At 34.0% G+C, this 15,074-nt stretch overlaps 1 protein-coding gene across 1 annotated transcript in view; it reads left to right on the forward strand.

Annotated features, from left to right (window-relative positions):
* Positions 1-15,074, forward strand: part of USP34 (ubiquitin specific peptidase 34) — a 184,399-nt gene that overhangs the window by 91,065 nt on the left and 78,260 nt on the right. Inside the window, 6 exon segments of the mRNA XM_065891660.1 lie at positions 5,151-5,251; positions 5,460-5,669; positions 8,906-9,031; positions 10,227-10,349; positions 10,478-10,561; positions 11,076-11,162. Coding sequence (XP_065747732.1) covers positions 5,151-5,251; positions 5,460-5,669; positions 8,906-9,031; positions 10,227-10,349; positions 10,478-10,561; positions 11,076-11,162 — 731 coding nt within the window.

Below are 15,074 nucleotides of genomic sequence, written 5' to 3' on the forward strand. Positions count from 1 at the left end.
AATACATTTCTCATACTTTAAGTGGTGATTTGGCTGGGTATAGAATTCTAGATTGGAAACAATTTTGTTTCAGAATTTTAGAGATATTACTACATTGTGTTTTGTGGTTCTGTTATTGCTGTTTAGAATTATGAAGCCATTCTGATACTTTTTTACACATCCAATTTTTTTTTCCTCTTCTAGAGCTTAATGAATCTTCTTGTTCCTAATATTCTGAAATTTTACAATACTAGGCCTGAGTATGGATCTGTTTTCAACAATTGTAATGGGTACTTTAATATTTAGAGGTCCATTTTAGTTTGGCAAGTTGTATCTTTAAGTTCGGGGAAATTTTCTTGAATTAGTCTTCCTGTGTTTTGTTTTATCATTTATCTCTAAATTCTTTATCTACGTGTTTCATCTCTTGGACTATTCCTAATTTACTTATCTTTTCTTTCTTATGGTTCATTTCTTTGAGTGTTAACTTCCTGAGAGATGTTCTCAACTTTATTTTACAATTCTTTTGAGTTTTTCATTTTTGCTGTCATGCTTTTAATATCAGACATCTGTTTTGTGTCCTCAGAGTACTCCTATTATCTTAGTTGAAATATCTTTTTGAGAATATTGGGGTTTTTTCTTTCCTTAATTGTTGAATCTTTAAAAATCCAGACTGATGGTGCCTGCATTTCAATTAGAATGTTTAGCTAATTACCTAATTATTTTCTGTTAATCTCATCTCGTCTTTAACCTTACATTTACCACTGGCATTCTTTATTCCTACGTATAGATTGAAAATTTTCCATTTGCTTTCTTTTTTCTTCCTCTTTCTAATGAATTTCCCTTAAAAATGTTTATGTTGCAGATCTGGTGATGAATTTTCTCAAGCTTTTTTTGTTTGAATAAAAAGTTTGTTTTGCCTTCAATTTTGAAAGAAATTTTCACTGGATATAGAATTCTAGGTAAAGAAATTTTTTTCTTTCAGGACTTTATAAAAAAATTTCCCATTATCATTTGGCTTGCAAAGTTTCTGACCAAAAGTCTGTGGTTTTTCTTATCTTTCATCCTTTGTATACAATGTGTCTTTTTAACTGTGCTTCGTTTTAAAGATTTTTCTTTAACATTGATTTTCAGCAGTTTGATTATTAATGTGCTTTGTTGTGTTTTTGTGTTATGCAGCTTGGGTTTAGTTCAGCTTCTTGGGCCTGTTGTGTATTTATAACAATTATCAAATTCGAAAAAGGTTAGCAATTATATATATTTTTCTTTTTCCTTACCCTTCACCATAATTTCTGGGCTTCTAATTAAATGTATCTTAGTCTGTTTGTTAGTGCCTCATAGATCACTGAGGTGCTGTTCTTTTCCTTTATTCCTTTTCTTTTTTTCTTCTTCTCTCTTTTTCTTTTCCTTCTCTTTCTACTGCTTCGATCCCTCTTCTCTTTCCCTCCTTTGTCAGGTGTTGATCTTGTTCCTGTGCCAAATCAGTATAAGTCAGATTATGGATTATAAATTTGTTTCTGGTTTAGGATTTATCTTTTTGAGGTCTTGATGGTAACTGTAAGTGCATTTGATTTCCAGCTTGCAAACTTGTTTGCTATTATCTATTCTTTTTTTCCCTGTCAGATGTTTGTAAAATTTTTATAATTTACTTTATTGCAGCTTCAGAGGATAAAAACTAGATACGTGTTGTTTAATATATCATCATAACCTAAGAATTTTTAAGATTTCTTTTTCCTTTTCTTGTTTTGAAACATTCATTGCATTAATATATTAAATTTTGGGGGACTTCCTTGGTGGCGCAGTGGTTAAGAATCTGCCTGCCAGTGCAGGGGACACGGGTTCGAGCCCTGGTCTGGGGAGATCCCACATGCCGCTAATGCTAAGCCTGTGTGCCACAACTACTGAGCCTGCTCTGTTGAACCCAGGAGCCACAACTACTGAGCCCACATGCCACAGCTACTGAAGCCTGTGCACCCTAGAGCCCATGCTCTGCAGCAAGAGAAGCCACTGCAGTGAGAAGCCCATGCACCGCAACGAAGAATAGCCCCTTCCCACCACAACTAGAGAAAGCCCGCACACAGCAGCGAAGATCCAACGCAGCCAAAAAATAAATTAATTAAAAAAAAAAAGATACTAAATTTTTTAAAGATAGCAACTTTTTCGAGAACTGTTAAGGAATAAGCAATTCTTAAGTTAAAAAAGATCCTCAAAAGTAGTAGAACATATAGAAAGCTGCTCAGTTAACTGTAAAAACCAATTCAGCCGTTATAATTGAAAGTTGATACGTTACGTACACAACATGTAGGCCTAATTCACATATCAAATAGAGTCCAAAATCCTAGATAAACTGCTAGCCATCTTAGTTCTATTTTGTAACAAAGTCGTGCATGCTTAGGGTCTCTAACAAACTGGGAAGCAAATCAACTCCATATTATCTTAGCAATACATCACTACTAAGGATGTTTTATCTCACTATTGTAAAAAGATGAACAGTCATAGATTTATTAGATTATCTCAATAACATAGAAAATAAATTTTATTAATAAAAATCTACCGAAGTATTAGAAGTTTAATATAGAGTTTCTCTTCATCTAGTAGCCCATGTTTTTCTTAAGCACTAATTTTAAATGATTTGGATAAAACATTACTATCAGAAGAGGAACTCAGTGATAATTTGAGGGTAATATAATGATGAATAGGAAACTAAAGAAATCAAGTGTTTTGTAGCAATTTAAAAAACATAAGATACTTGTTTGTTTGTTTTGCTGCACGTGGCTTGTGGGATCTTAGTTCCTGACCAGGGATTGAACCCAGGGCAGTGGCAGTGAAAGCGGTGGAACCTAACCACTGGACCACCAGGGAAGTCCCTAATTAGGGTACTCTTAATGTGACGTGTTTGTGGAATATATGAGAATAAAACATTTTTGAGATATGTAAATGAACACTTGAATAAGTGATTATACCTAGCATCTCTCTATAAAATATTGTAGAGATGCCATGTTAATTTCTTAATATATTTTACCTAAATCTGAATGAATTTTTACTTTAAATTGGATGAAACTACTCTGAATAATAAACTGTGTGAATAAACTAAACAGTATCAGAAGTTCTGAGAGGAAAACCTGAAAGGATAATAGATGAATTTCAATACTAGCTATTATACATTTAAAAACTACAATATTATCTCATAAAGAGTGTTAATTAAATCACAATAGATAGCAAAGAAATAGTCTTATGAGATGTTCAGTTTAGGGGCAGAAAGAAAAACCCTGTTTCTCTCATGTTCAGGATGAACTTAAAGTATTCTTTATACACACATGCGCGTGCATACACACAATAAACTCTAGGACAATTCAGAAGATATAGGATTGAAAATTTGTCAAACTTTTGGGAGGGCCAAGGTTTCTAGGCTTAGAAATAACAAGGGAAAAAAACATAGGTTTAGCTACACAACAATTAGCAATTTTGCTACACAACAATTATATATATATATATATTTTTTTTTTTTTTTTTTTTTTTTGCGGTACGCGGGCCTCTCACTGTCGTGGCCTCTCCCGTTGCGGAGCACAGGCTCCGGACGCGCAGGCTCAATGGCCATGGCTCAGGGGGCCAGCCACTCCACGGCATGTGGGATCTTCCCGGACCGGGGCACGAACCCGTGTCCCCTGCATCGGCAGGCAGACTCTCAACCACTGCGCCACCAGGGAAGCCCATATATTTTTTAATATATAATTTTACTTATTTATGCATGCTGCGCCGGGTCTTAGTTGCGGCATGCAGACTCTTAGTTGTGGCACGCATGCGGGTTGTAGTTCCCCAGCCAGGGATCAAACCGGGCCCCCTGCATTGGGAGCATGGAATCTTGCCCACTGGACCACCAGGGAAGTCCCATACACAACAGTTATATTTAAGGAAAAATACTGAAATGAATCTTACTGGAGGAACCCATTATCCTTTCCTGTGTTTGAAATATTTTCAGGTAGAATTTTCTTACTTGAGTGGAGGGAAAAGGTAATTTTAAAACATTATGTGTTGTTGTGGAAAGCAGTAATCGTGCTTCACTCATTCCTGAAAATAGTTGGTTAGTGCCTATCCAATGGAATTTTCCTACATTAAGTTAATAAAATTTAACAATATTTGAGTTTAATTATTCATCATATATTTCATCATTTTGCTTAACTTTCTTCCTCTGTCCAGCATTTTCTTTAAAAAAATTTTTTTTTTCATGGATTAAACAATAATTAATTTGAATGCCTGCTGTTCTAATGCTGGGAATACATGTGTGCCTTTGTGGAACTAGGTTGGGTTTTTTTAGTGGGGGAGACAGATACTTAAATATAATATCAGATGCTAATAAGTGCTTTACAGAAAGATAAAGCAGAGTAAGGGATTAATAGTGAGATGAGGCTTTTTAGATTGAGTAGTTAGGAGGAAGGCCTTTTAGAGCTCACATTTGATGAAAGACTTAACTGTGGGAATGATCCATGTGCATTCCTGGGGAGGAGCATCTTAGACCTTGAGATGGGAACATGCTTGATGCTTTCAAGAAAGAACATGCTGTGTGGCTAAAGCATATTTTGGTAGGGACGATGGTGGGAAATGAAGTTGAAGCAAAGAGGACTTATGAATTCTAGAAATGAATTGCTTCAGTCTGTTGAGTTCGTTGAGCTTACTGTAATCTAGAATGTTGTAGCTCATCTTTTTTCTTTTCTTGTCAGAACTTTTTTTCTGCCATATAATCTATTTTATTTTGTGTTGATAGGTAGTAACAGGGAAGAGAAAACTCGATCATTATAAATACATGCTGGTTACTTGTGAACTAAGGCATTAATGAATCTGTTTCTCCTGCATGTATTGCTAAGGGGAAAAGCTGTAGGTTCCCAGAAAGCTCTGTAGTGTTTTTTACTTGTAAAAATTTTCATATTATTAAGCAAGCAGGAATTGATCTTATTAGAGTGATGCTAAAGGAGGATTTTCTTGTAATTTTTAGTGCCTAAGGCTAACATCAGACAACAGAAAATAATATAAGAAGTATGCTTGGCCCTGTTTCTTCTGCACTCAAGAATTCTATTTAAGCTTAATGTCCAGTGGAATTAATTGCTGTAACTGTGTATTCATGTTGGCAAGTAAGTTAACTCTTATAAAAAAGTTCACTTATGTTTTCTGTTTTTAAGGAGGCCTTATGGGACCAGTCAGGATGATTTCATCTGGACATGAATTAACAACAGATTATGATGAGAAAGCACTTCATGAGCTTGGTTTTAAGGACATGCAGGTACGCGTAAATGTGGTTTGAGTTTTAATCATCTGTAGACTTATAGTCAGTAGTTGTTTAGTTGAAGATACAGTTCAAAAACAGTTCTTACTGCTTTTGTTAAAATTGTAAGGGAAGTTATTTCCTACCTCACAGATTTATTAAACCAAAAACTTGATATGTCTAATTATGTGTTGATTTTTTCCCCCTGTTGCTCCTATTTTTATAGATGGTATTTGTATCTTTGGGTGCACCAAGGAGAGAACGGAAAGGGGAAGGTGTTCAGCTGCCAGCATCTTGCCTACCACCCCCTCAGAAGGACAACATTCCGATGCTTTTGCTTTTACAAGAACCTCATTTAACTACTCTTTTTGATTTATTAGAGATGCTTGCATCATTTAAACCACCCTCAGGAAAAATGGCAGTTGAAGATAGTGAGGTGACTATATCATTTCATTTTCACAAAATCTTGTTTTGTCTTTCTGTTGAGTGGAAAATAATTTTCTCAGTAATCTCTTAAAAGCAATAAAACCAAGGAATCAGTTTATTAATTCATTAACTATTTAAGTACCTAATATATCCTTTTGTTCACAAGGATCAAAATAGACACAGTTTCAGCCTTCATTGAATCCAGTGGGGAAGACAGGTAATTGACATGCCTAACAGATAGTTTCAAGTAAACTAACAGATAAATAGTTTCAGGTAGAGATAGTTGCTATGACTTGCCATTATTAAGGACTGGTGATAGGCAGACTTTATATTTTATTTGGTCAAGGAAGGTTTCTCTGAGGGAGACCATATAAATCTGAGCTTGCAGGGTGAAAAGGAGCCTACTAAATGAAGTGGATGAGGAATGATCTGGATAAAGTAAACTGATTCCTGAAGCCCTTGATATAAGAAGGAGTTAGGCAGGTCTGGGAATTGTTCGGGAGCTGGTAAGTAGATGGTGGAAGGTAGTGGGAGAGTAAAATGAGGGGAATGAAATGAAAAGATAAACAGAGTCAAACTGGCCATGGCAGGCTATTTCCAGTTCACTCAAAGTAAAGTGGACAGCATTGAAGTATTTTAAGCAGAGAGACATATGTTTTGATTTTTGACTTAAAGGTAATAGGTTTGTTTGGCAAGAATAGAAAAAACAGTAAGGAACCTAATGTAGTAGTCCAAGGAAGAATTGACTTTAAATAACATCTTTTTAGTGATGACTCACAAACTTAGTTCTGCAGACCAAACCTCTTTTCTGAGTTCCAAACTCATATATCCAGTTGTTTACTTGATGCTTCCACTTGATGTCCCATAGGCATCCATTCTTCTTCATTCAACTGGAATCCACCCAGTTGCTCATGCCAGAAACCTGGATGCCATCTCTGTTTTTCTTCTTCCTGAACCCGAGTCTATCCCTACTTCTAATCCAATCTACCACAAGTAATGTTGTTTTGACCTGTTGTCCACTTAATTTATTTCCACTGCCACCATTCTATTTCAGGGCACCATCTTTCTTGGAAGAATCATTATTTTGAGACTGAGTGGCAAATAAAATAGTGGTGCTTTTATGACTTTCCTTATGTTAGGCTAACTGTTCTTTGTTTCCCAACAATGTTAAGTGGCTTCTTTCTATGTTTCCAGAATGTGTTTGGTCATGAATGACCAAATTGAGTCATCTGTTCCCCATAACCTGGTATCTTTTGTGGTGGCACATTCTTAAATTCCTAAGAAATCCCCTTTTTGTTCAAGCAGAATAATCAATAATAGATGTCCATAAACCTTCATTTCCTCACCTGTTAAATTTTATGCCATAAATACTTAATAACCTTTTACTTCATGTCAGCAGTGTATTGCCAGTTTAAAAGAGAGAAAGATAATTATAAGAATTTCCCAAAAAAAAAAAAAAAAAAAAAGAAACAAAAAAGAAAAATTTCCCAGTTTTCCAGGAGGGTGCTAGTGTTCTACACAGTGTGTTATGGGAACATAAGCAGTAAACAAAAATTTGGGGGAGATTTCTGTAAAAGAGGAGGTATTTAAATTGGGTCCAACTGCTGATAAAAGAAGGAAGAGAAGCATTACAGAGTCACAGAAAAGTGAATGGCATGATTGAAAAATTGGGAGTGTGAGTATGATGTAATTCAAATATAAGGACAGAAAGGGAGATTGTAACCTATACCACAAAGAACCTTAAGAGGTTTTTATTCTTAGTAAAATAGATGGCTATTATCATGGAAGATTTTAAAACAACAAAATGAGATCTTTTTTGGACTTTCAGAAACAAAGTTTCGGTATTAGTGTGGAGGATTATATTAGAGAAAACAAAGACCAGAGGTACAAGAGCCAGTTAATAGGTCATTGTAATTGTCCATGTGAGGCCTAAACCAGAGAGAAAGCATTCATTTTGAGGCAGTTATATTATTGAACTTGGTGACAAGTATGCCATTGGTGGTGTGGGGTTTCTTTGTTGAGCAAGACCGGTTCAGTCTTGAAGAGGATTACCAGAAGAATAAAGGATCTCCACTGTGTATGACCCATATTGTAGGGCCTTTCAGTCATAATTTAGAACATAGTCTTGTACACCTGGGAGATTTTTTTTTCTTCAAATAATTTTTTGCACAGAGTTCAGTCCCTTCCTCCTTTCCTCCCTCTCTCCCCACCTTCTCTTTTTTAAACTGGATGTTTACAAAGGAATGAATTTTATTTTACTGAGGAACTCTCAGTGCCTTGTCCCCAAATAAACTAGAAGTGTTACTTGGGTTGCTTCTCTTTCTTCATCAGGGCTGTGAAAAGCAAAGTTTACTTTGAAACTCCTGTCTCTAAAATTCTCTTGCCTTCAAAGTATATTAGCTTTATACCATTGTACAAAAAGAACGAAATTACTTTTTGTAGATGTGTAAGAAGATTCCTTTGGCATCTCTTATACTGTATAATATCTCAGAATCATTATGACAACAGCTAGTAGTAGAATAATACTATACAAATTCATACTTTGGAACATTCCAAAACTTTTGCTGCTTTAGCTTTTGCTGCTTGTTCACCTCTTGGGGTTGTGCTTTAATTAAAAAAAAAAAAAGAAAGAAACTTGCCTATTTCTTACATACCTTCTGTAATATTATTTAGCTTACTGTTATCTCAGTACCTTAGAGAGTTCAAATTTAACAAACGATAATGGAAAAAAGTAGGTTCTTTAAAATTGTTTGCTTTTCTCTTAATCTCTGCTTGTCTGAGACTGGAATATAAGGAAGGCATGGATTAGCGAAATAAGAGAAACAGGTGTACTCTTTTCCCAAATGTAAGGTCAGGGATTTAATTTTCCAGGTCTTTGTCATTCTTAGAATAGTGACCTGCAGGGAAGAAATAGATGATAGTCTTATTGAAATTTACTTGATGGCTTTATAAAACAGACATTTTCACTTTTGTTTGAAAAGTTTTTCTGAGGAAAGTGGCCAGACTTGCAGATCACTTTTTCCCAGAAAAGTGTTCACTAACAAGTTGAAAACCCACTACTTTGACATAACTTAATTTATTGAATAAATTTATTTACTGTGTAACAAATGCTTTATTCTCACTTTAAAGTAAGATTTAAAAATATTATCAAATATGATAATTAGTGATTTTATGCAGATCAAACTTAAGTTTAGATGTTTCAAAAAACTGATCTGTCTTGATAAGCAGTTCCTCTCATTTGTATAGAGCTTAAGATGTGAAGAACTTCATCTTCATGCAGAAAACCTCTCTAGGCGTGTATGGGAGCTACTGATGCTTCTTCCTACATGTCCTAACATGTTGATGGCATTCCAGAATATCTCAGATGAACAGGTAAGTCCACAAAATATTTTTACTTCCCTGGAGGATGGTACCAGTTTACATTCCTACTGGTAGTGTATGAGAGTGCTTGTTGACTGGTAACCTCAGTAAAATTTTCCCATTTAATAGGTAAAAAGTGCCAGTTCATTTTAATGTTCATATATTTAATTATTAATGAGATTGAATAATATGGGCTAAATACAAGGCAAGGATTTTCTCTAAAATTATCTTTAGAAAACAGTGAATTTGCCTTTATATTAGTGTTTTTTCATATTACTTAGTGTTCTGAATATTGCTTTGTTTTTGACAACAAAAAGTAACGTTTAGAGAAAATACCTTGTGATTTAATGACATTGCTTCAGGGCTTGTTTTGGCTGCTTATACAAGTCAACTGGTAGAAATAGAGAAAAAAGGAGTCAAAGAAATTTAATATATATTAATATTCCCAGCGGCATGACCTCACATGTATTAAGTGTTATATAGCTCTGTAAAGATGTCTGTTAAAATTAAAGATTATTTTTAAAAGCTATATAATGAGTTACTTAGTGGGGATACCAACAGAACACCTGTAGGGCTAATGGAAAAACAATGTCTTAATGTTATGCTAATGTTATCTATGATTTGGGACGTTGTTATGTGATTTCTCAGGGTCTTGTATTTCAAATGACTTGGAAGTGAAGAAGATGGGTCTAGAAAATGGTGGATGACTCATTGTAGCTCTAATAATAATATCGTTGTCAAAGGATGCACATGAAATGTGAATAACACTTTATAAATTGCGAGTAGAAAAGAACAATATTTTAAAGTTTATGTATTTGTATATGACTTTTTAAATGAGTAGGTGTCACGTAAATATTAAATACACACTGTACTGCTTCTGTATCCTTAAAGGTTCACACATTCAGTTATGCTGCAATGTGTTTTTCATTGGGAAGATGGCAAATTACCTCAACTGTTGTGGAGGTTAACATACAGTTTCTTCCTATGCTGCTGTTGTGTATTAATTTTAACAAAATTTAATGAATAATTGGTGTTTTAAGCATATGATTAGTACCAATTATATAATTGGTCTTCGCTTGTTTGAACATATTTCAATATATATGTAATATTTGAGTTTTTATATAGTGTCATTTTCTTTAGTTTTTTTTTGGGGGGGGTCTCTTGGTAAGTTGGTTGGAGAAACCTGTGTTTCTATTTTTAATTTAAGTGTAATGATGGACTTAATTGGAAAGAACTGCTCAAAATTAAGAGTGCTCACAAGCTATTATATGCCCTGGAAATTATTGAAGCACTGGGAAAACCTAACAGAAGAATAAGAAGAGAGTCAACGGTAATTGCTTTTCCATTATTATCATTAAACATTTGTTTTCTCTTTGGAGCAAAATTCCAGAGTACGTTATCTTTTAATTCTCCTGCCACCCTTCCTTATTTATTTATTTATTTTTGCCATTCCCACAGGGAAGTTATAGTGATCTTTATCCAGATTCAGATGATTCAAGTGAGGATCAAGTGGAAAATAGTAAAAATTCCTGGAGTTGCAAGGTTTGATCATATATGTTTTGCAGTGTATTGGTAAAAATAATTCATCTCTAATTTTCCAGAAGAAGTTACCATAATTATTGTTTTAAACTAACTTACCATTTAAATAAAGCATAGTTTAAAAATTATGTATTACTCTAATCACAGTAATAAATAAACTGAGATTATTTAATGCTTTGGTGCTCCTATTTTTAGCACTTATTATTTTTTCTCCTTCATTGGAATACTGTGTTAGGACATCCCAGTGCCTGGGATTAAATGGTTAATGGAATACAAAGATATGTATATAGATTTTTATAAGAATCTTTAAAAAAAAATCTTGAAAATTAGTTGTTTGCTGTTACTTTATTGTATAGACGTTATATTGGTTATTTAATCAAAGAATAATTTCTTATATGAAAGATATATAATATTTTACTTAGACATACACAGACACCCAGTTACTGAATCAAAAAGCAGATCTTTACTACATTATGTAGCTCTTTCCTCTTACCATTACTCTCACAATTGCTTACAGTTTGTTGCTGCTGGAGGGCTTCAACAGTTATTAGAAATTTTTAATTCTGGAATTCTAGAGCCAAAAGAGCAGGAATCCTGGACTGTGGTAAGTGAAAATTCACATTTTCAACAAGTTACAGTAGTTGCCCCAGTGAGTCACTTCCATGAACCATTGGCAAGTGTAACGTTTGCTGCAAACTTTATTGTAGTAAAGGAAAGTGTGGAGTACAGTAGAAATAAATTTAAGAAAAAAATAAGGAATCTGATAAACTAATTATGCAATAAGAGTTCTCCATGTCAACTCAGTTAAAAAAATTTAAGTGATAATATTAATGACTCTGAACTATAGGTAATTCATGAACATTTTTCCATTAGTTTGGTAAACTATATATTAATATTTATATAGTCTTAAAATTTGGATGCTTTATAAGAAAAACTTGGTTTTATGTCTTCATTTTTTTGAAAACATCCTTCTTCTTTGTTTCATTTTGTTTTGACCATTTCTTCCTTTAAGCAACACTACTGAAAAATGTATTTCCAGACCATTTGTGACTAGTCGGCAATGAAAAAGGTACAGGACTTGACAGTAAATAAGCCTTTAGAAATTTTTATAGCAAGTGGACATTGCCGCAGTGTTTTTTTTAATAGTATTTTACAAAAGTTTTGATCCTTAACAAAATGGAAGTTTTAGAAAATGGTACTTTATCACTGTTAACTTGACAAAGCACTGTCCTATAATGTTAGGAAAATAAAATTATGGAATATTTAAAAATTCATAATGCTGGACCAAACTGTGTAATCCAGTTTTGTATTAAATGGAAAGGATGCTCATTTCCTGACCTCCAGCAAAGCAGAATAGCATTATCAAACATTGCATTTAAATTTTAATTTCTTAGTACTTTTTAGAATTATTTTAGAACCTAGGAGTCAGATATTCTTGATTTACTGTCAAATGCTGGTACATCCAAGATATTAATGAAAGAAAATACATTTAAGCATATTACTATCTACCAAGATTTTGTTTTTTTTTTTTTTTTTTTTTTTTGCTGTACGTGGGCCTCTCACTGTTGTGGCCTCTCGTTGCGGAGCACAGGCTCCGGACGCGCAGGCTCAGCGGCCATGGCTCACGGGCCCAGCCGCTCCGCGGCACGTGGGATCCTCCCGGACCGGGGCACGAACCCGCGTCCCCTGCATCGCCCGGCGGACTCTCAACCACTGCGCCACCAGGGAAGCCCAAGATTTTGTTAATCTTATCATTGCTTTCAATACTTTTTGCCATTTTTATTTTATATATTTTGCTACAGATATTTTCCTTTTTAGAATAGATACCTCTACTACAGTAATTGTTTTCTGTCTCTTAGAACTGAAATGTCTGTTGTGTTTTATTGTTGTGTCTTTGTTGTCTCAGTGATCTCAGAATTATAAGGTGCCTTTTAGTTCTTTGGCAAAGTGGGAGAATTTAAAATCTTTAATGAGTAGTTAGTTGTGTGTCGTTTATAGGACTTTTGTTTATAAACTGCTCTAAGTTTAGCTTTGAATAAAGTTTACAGGTAATCATATGCTAAAGATTTTTTCTCTTTGTTTCCTTTAAAATTGTGGACACTTTTATGAAGTATTAAGAAAAATTGACTGCTACATGGGACACATTGTAGCCTGGCAACACAGATAGCTTTCAAGTCAACTGAGATCCCATATTTATAATGTATCTCTCAATATATTATAGGGTACTGTGGATACTCTTACATGATGAACAAAATTTCAAGATTTTCATGAAGTCCAATTTGTCCATTTTTTCTTTTGTTACCTAAGTCTTTGGTGTACTATCCAAGAAATCATTGCCAAATACAGTGTCATGGCACTTTTGTTCTGTGTTTTCTTCCAAGAGACTTATTGTTTTAGGTCTTATATTTAGATCCTTGATTCATTTTGAGTTAATTGTTGTATATGGTGTTAGGTAAGGGTTCAACTTCATTCTTTTGCATGTGGAGATCCAGGTTTCCCAGCATATTTTCTTGAAAAGACTCCTTTTCCCCACAGTGAATGGTCTTGGTACTCTTTTCAAAAATCGTTTGAACATTTTCGTGAGGGTTTATTTTCAGGCTCTCTATTCCATTCCTTTTATTTTTTTGTCTATCTTTATGCCAGTACTACACTGTATTGATTACTGTAGCTTTGTAGTAAGTTTTGAAATCAGAAAATGTGAGTCTTCCAGTTTTGTTCTTTTCTTGTAAGATTGTTTGTCTATTTGGAGCCCCTTGAGATTCCTTGTGAATTTTAGAATGGATTTTTCTGTTTCTGCAAAAAACATCATTAGGATTTTGTTAGGGATTGCATTGAATCTGTAGGTCACTTTGGGTAGTATTGATATTTTAATAAGTCTTCCAGTCCGTGAACACGGGATGTGTTTCCATTTATTTGTCTTTAATTTCTTGGAGCAGTTTTTTGTAGCTTTCATTGTAGAAGTCTTTAAGCTCCTTGGTTAAGTTCATTCCTAAGTATTTTATTCTTTTTGATGCTATTGTAAATGGAATTGTTTTTTTAATTTCCCTTTCATATTGTTCATTGTTCACGTATAGGAATGCAACTGAATTCTGTATGTTGACTTTATATCCTTCTACTTTGCTGAAATTATTTACTAGTTTTAAGAGCCTTTATATGGAGTCTTTACGGTTTTCTACATCAAAAACAGATAAATTTACTTCTTTCTTTCCAATTTTGATGCCTTTTATTTTTCTGGTGTATTGCTCAGGCCAAAGCCTCCATTACTTTGTTGAATAGAAGTGGTGAAAGCAGGTGTCCTTGCCTTGTTCCTGATCTTAGAGGAAAAGCTTTCAGTCTTTCACCATTGAGTATGATTTTCACTATGGATTTTTCATATATGGCTTTTATTATGCTGTGGTAGTTTCCTTCTGTTCCTATTTTGTTGAGTATTTTTATCATGAAAGTGTGTTGAATTTTGTCAGATGCTTTTTCTGCATTAATTGAGATGATGTAGTCTTTTCCTTCATTTTGTTAATCTGGAGTATTTACATTGATCATTGCTATGTGGAACCATCCTTGCATTCTAACAATAAATCCCACTTGGTCATGGTGTATAATCCTTTTAATATGTTGCTGAATTCTGTTTGCTAATATTTTGATGAGGACAGTGTCTTTTGTCTGGCTTTGGTATCAGGGTTAATGCTCACTTCATCGAATGAGTTGGGAAGTTCCCTCTTCAGGGTTTTGGAAGAGTTTGAGGATCGTTGGTGTTAGTTCTTCTTTAAACGTTTGTTAGAATTTACTAGTGAAGCTGTCAGGTCCAGAACTTTTCTTTTATGGGAGATTTTTGATAACTGATTCAATCTCCTCACTAATTATAAGTCTGTTCAGATTTTCTATTTCTTTGTGATTGAGTCCTGGTAAGTTTTGTGTTTCTAGGAATTTGTTCATTTCATGTAAGATATCCAGTTTTGGGGCATACAACAGTTGTTCATAGTACTCTCTTACAATCCTTTTTATCTCTAGAATTAGTTGAAATGTTCCTACTTTGATTTTAGTAATTTGACTTTTATTTTTTGTTAGTCCTTCTAGCTAAAAGTTTGTCAATTTCGTTCTTTTTGAATAACCAACTTTGATTTTCACTGATTTTTCTCTAGGTTTTTCTATTCCCTGTTTTGTTTACCTCTGCTCTGATGTTTACCCTTATTTCCTTCTTTCTACTAATAGCTTCAGGTTTAGTTTGTCTTCTTTTTCTAGTTCATTAAGCTGTAAAGTTAGATTGTTGATAAGAATTTTTCTTTTTTTTTAATGTAAACATTTACATTTATAAATTTCCCCATTAGCATTGCTTTCATTATATTCCATAAGTTTCATATTGACCATGTTTTTTATCTTCTTTTGTGAAGTGTCTTTATATCCTGGGGGTTTTTGTTTTGATTTGTTTGCTTTCGTTTCTTTGCATTTTTTTCTTTTCATTTATTTTATTTTTGGCTGTGTTGGGTCTTCGTTGCTGTGTGTGGGCTTTCTCTAGTTGCGG

The sequence above is a fragment of the Phocoena phocoena genome, chromosome 14 (assembly GCF_963924675.1).
Source record: "Phocoena phocoena chromosome 14, mPhoPho1.1, whole genome shotgun sequence".
Taxonomy (NCBI): Eukaryota; Metazoa; Chordata; class Mammalia; order Artiodactyla; family Phocoenidae; genus Phocoena; species Phocoena phocoena.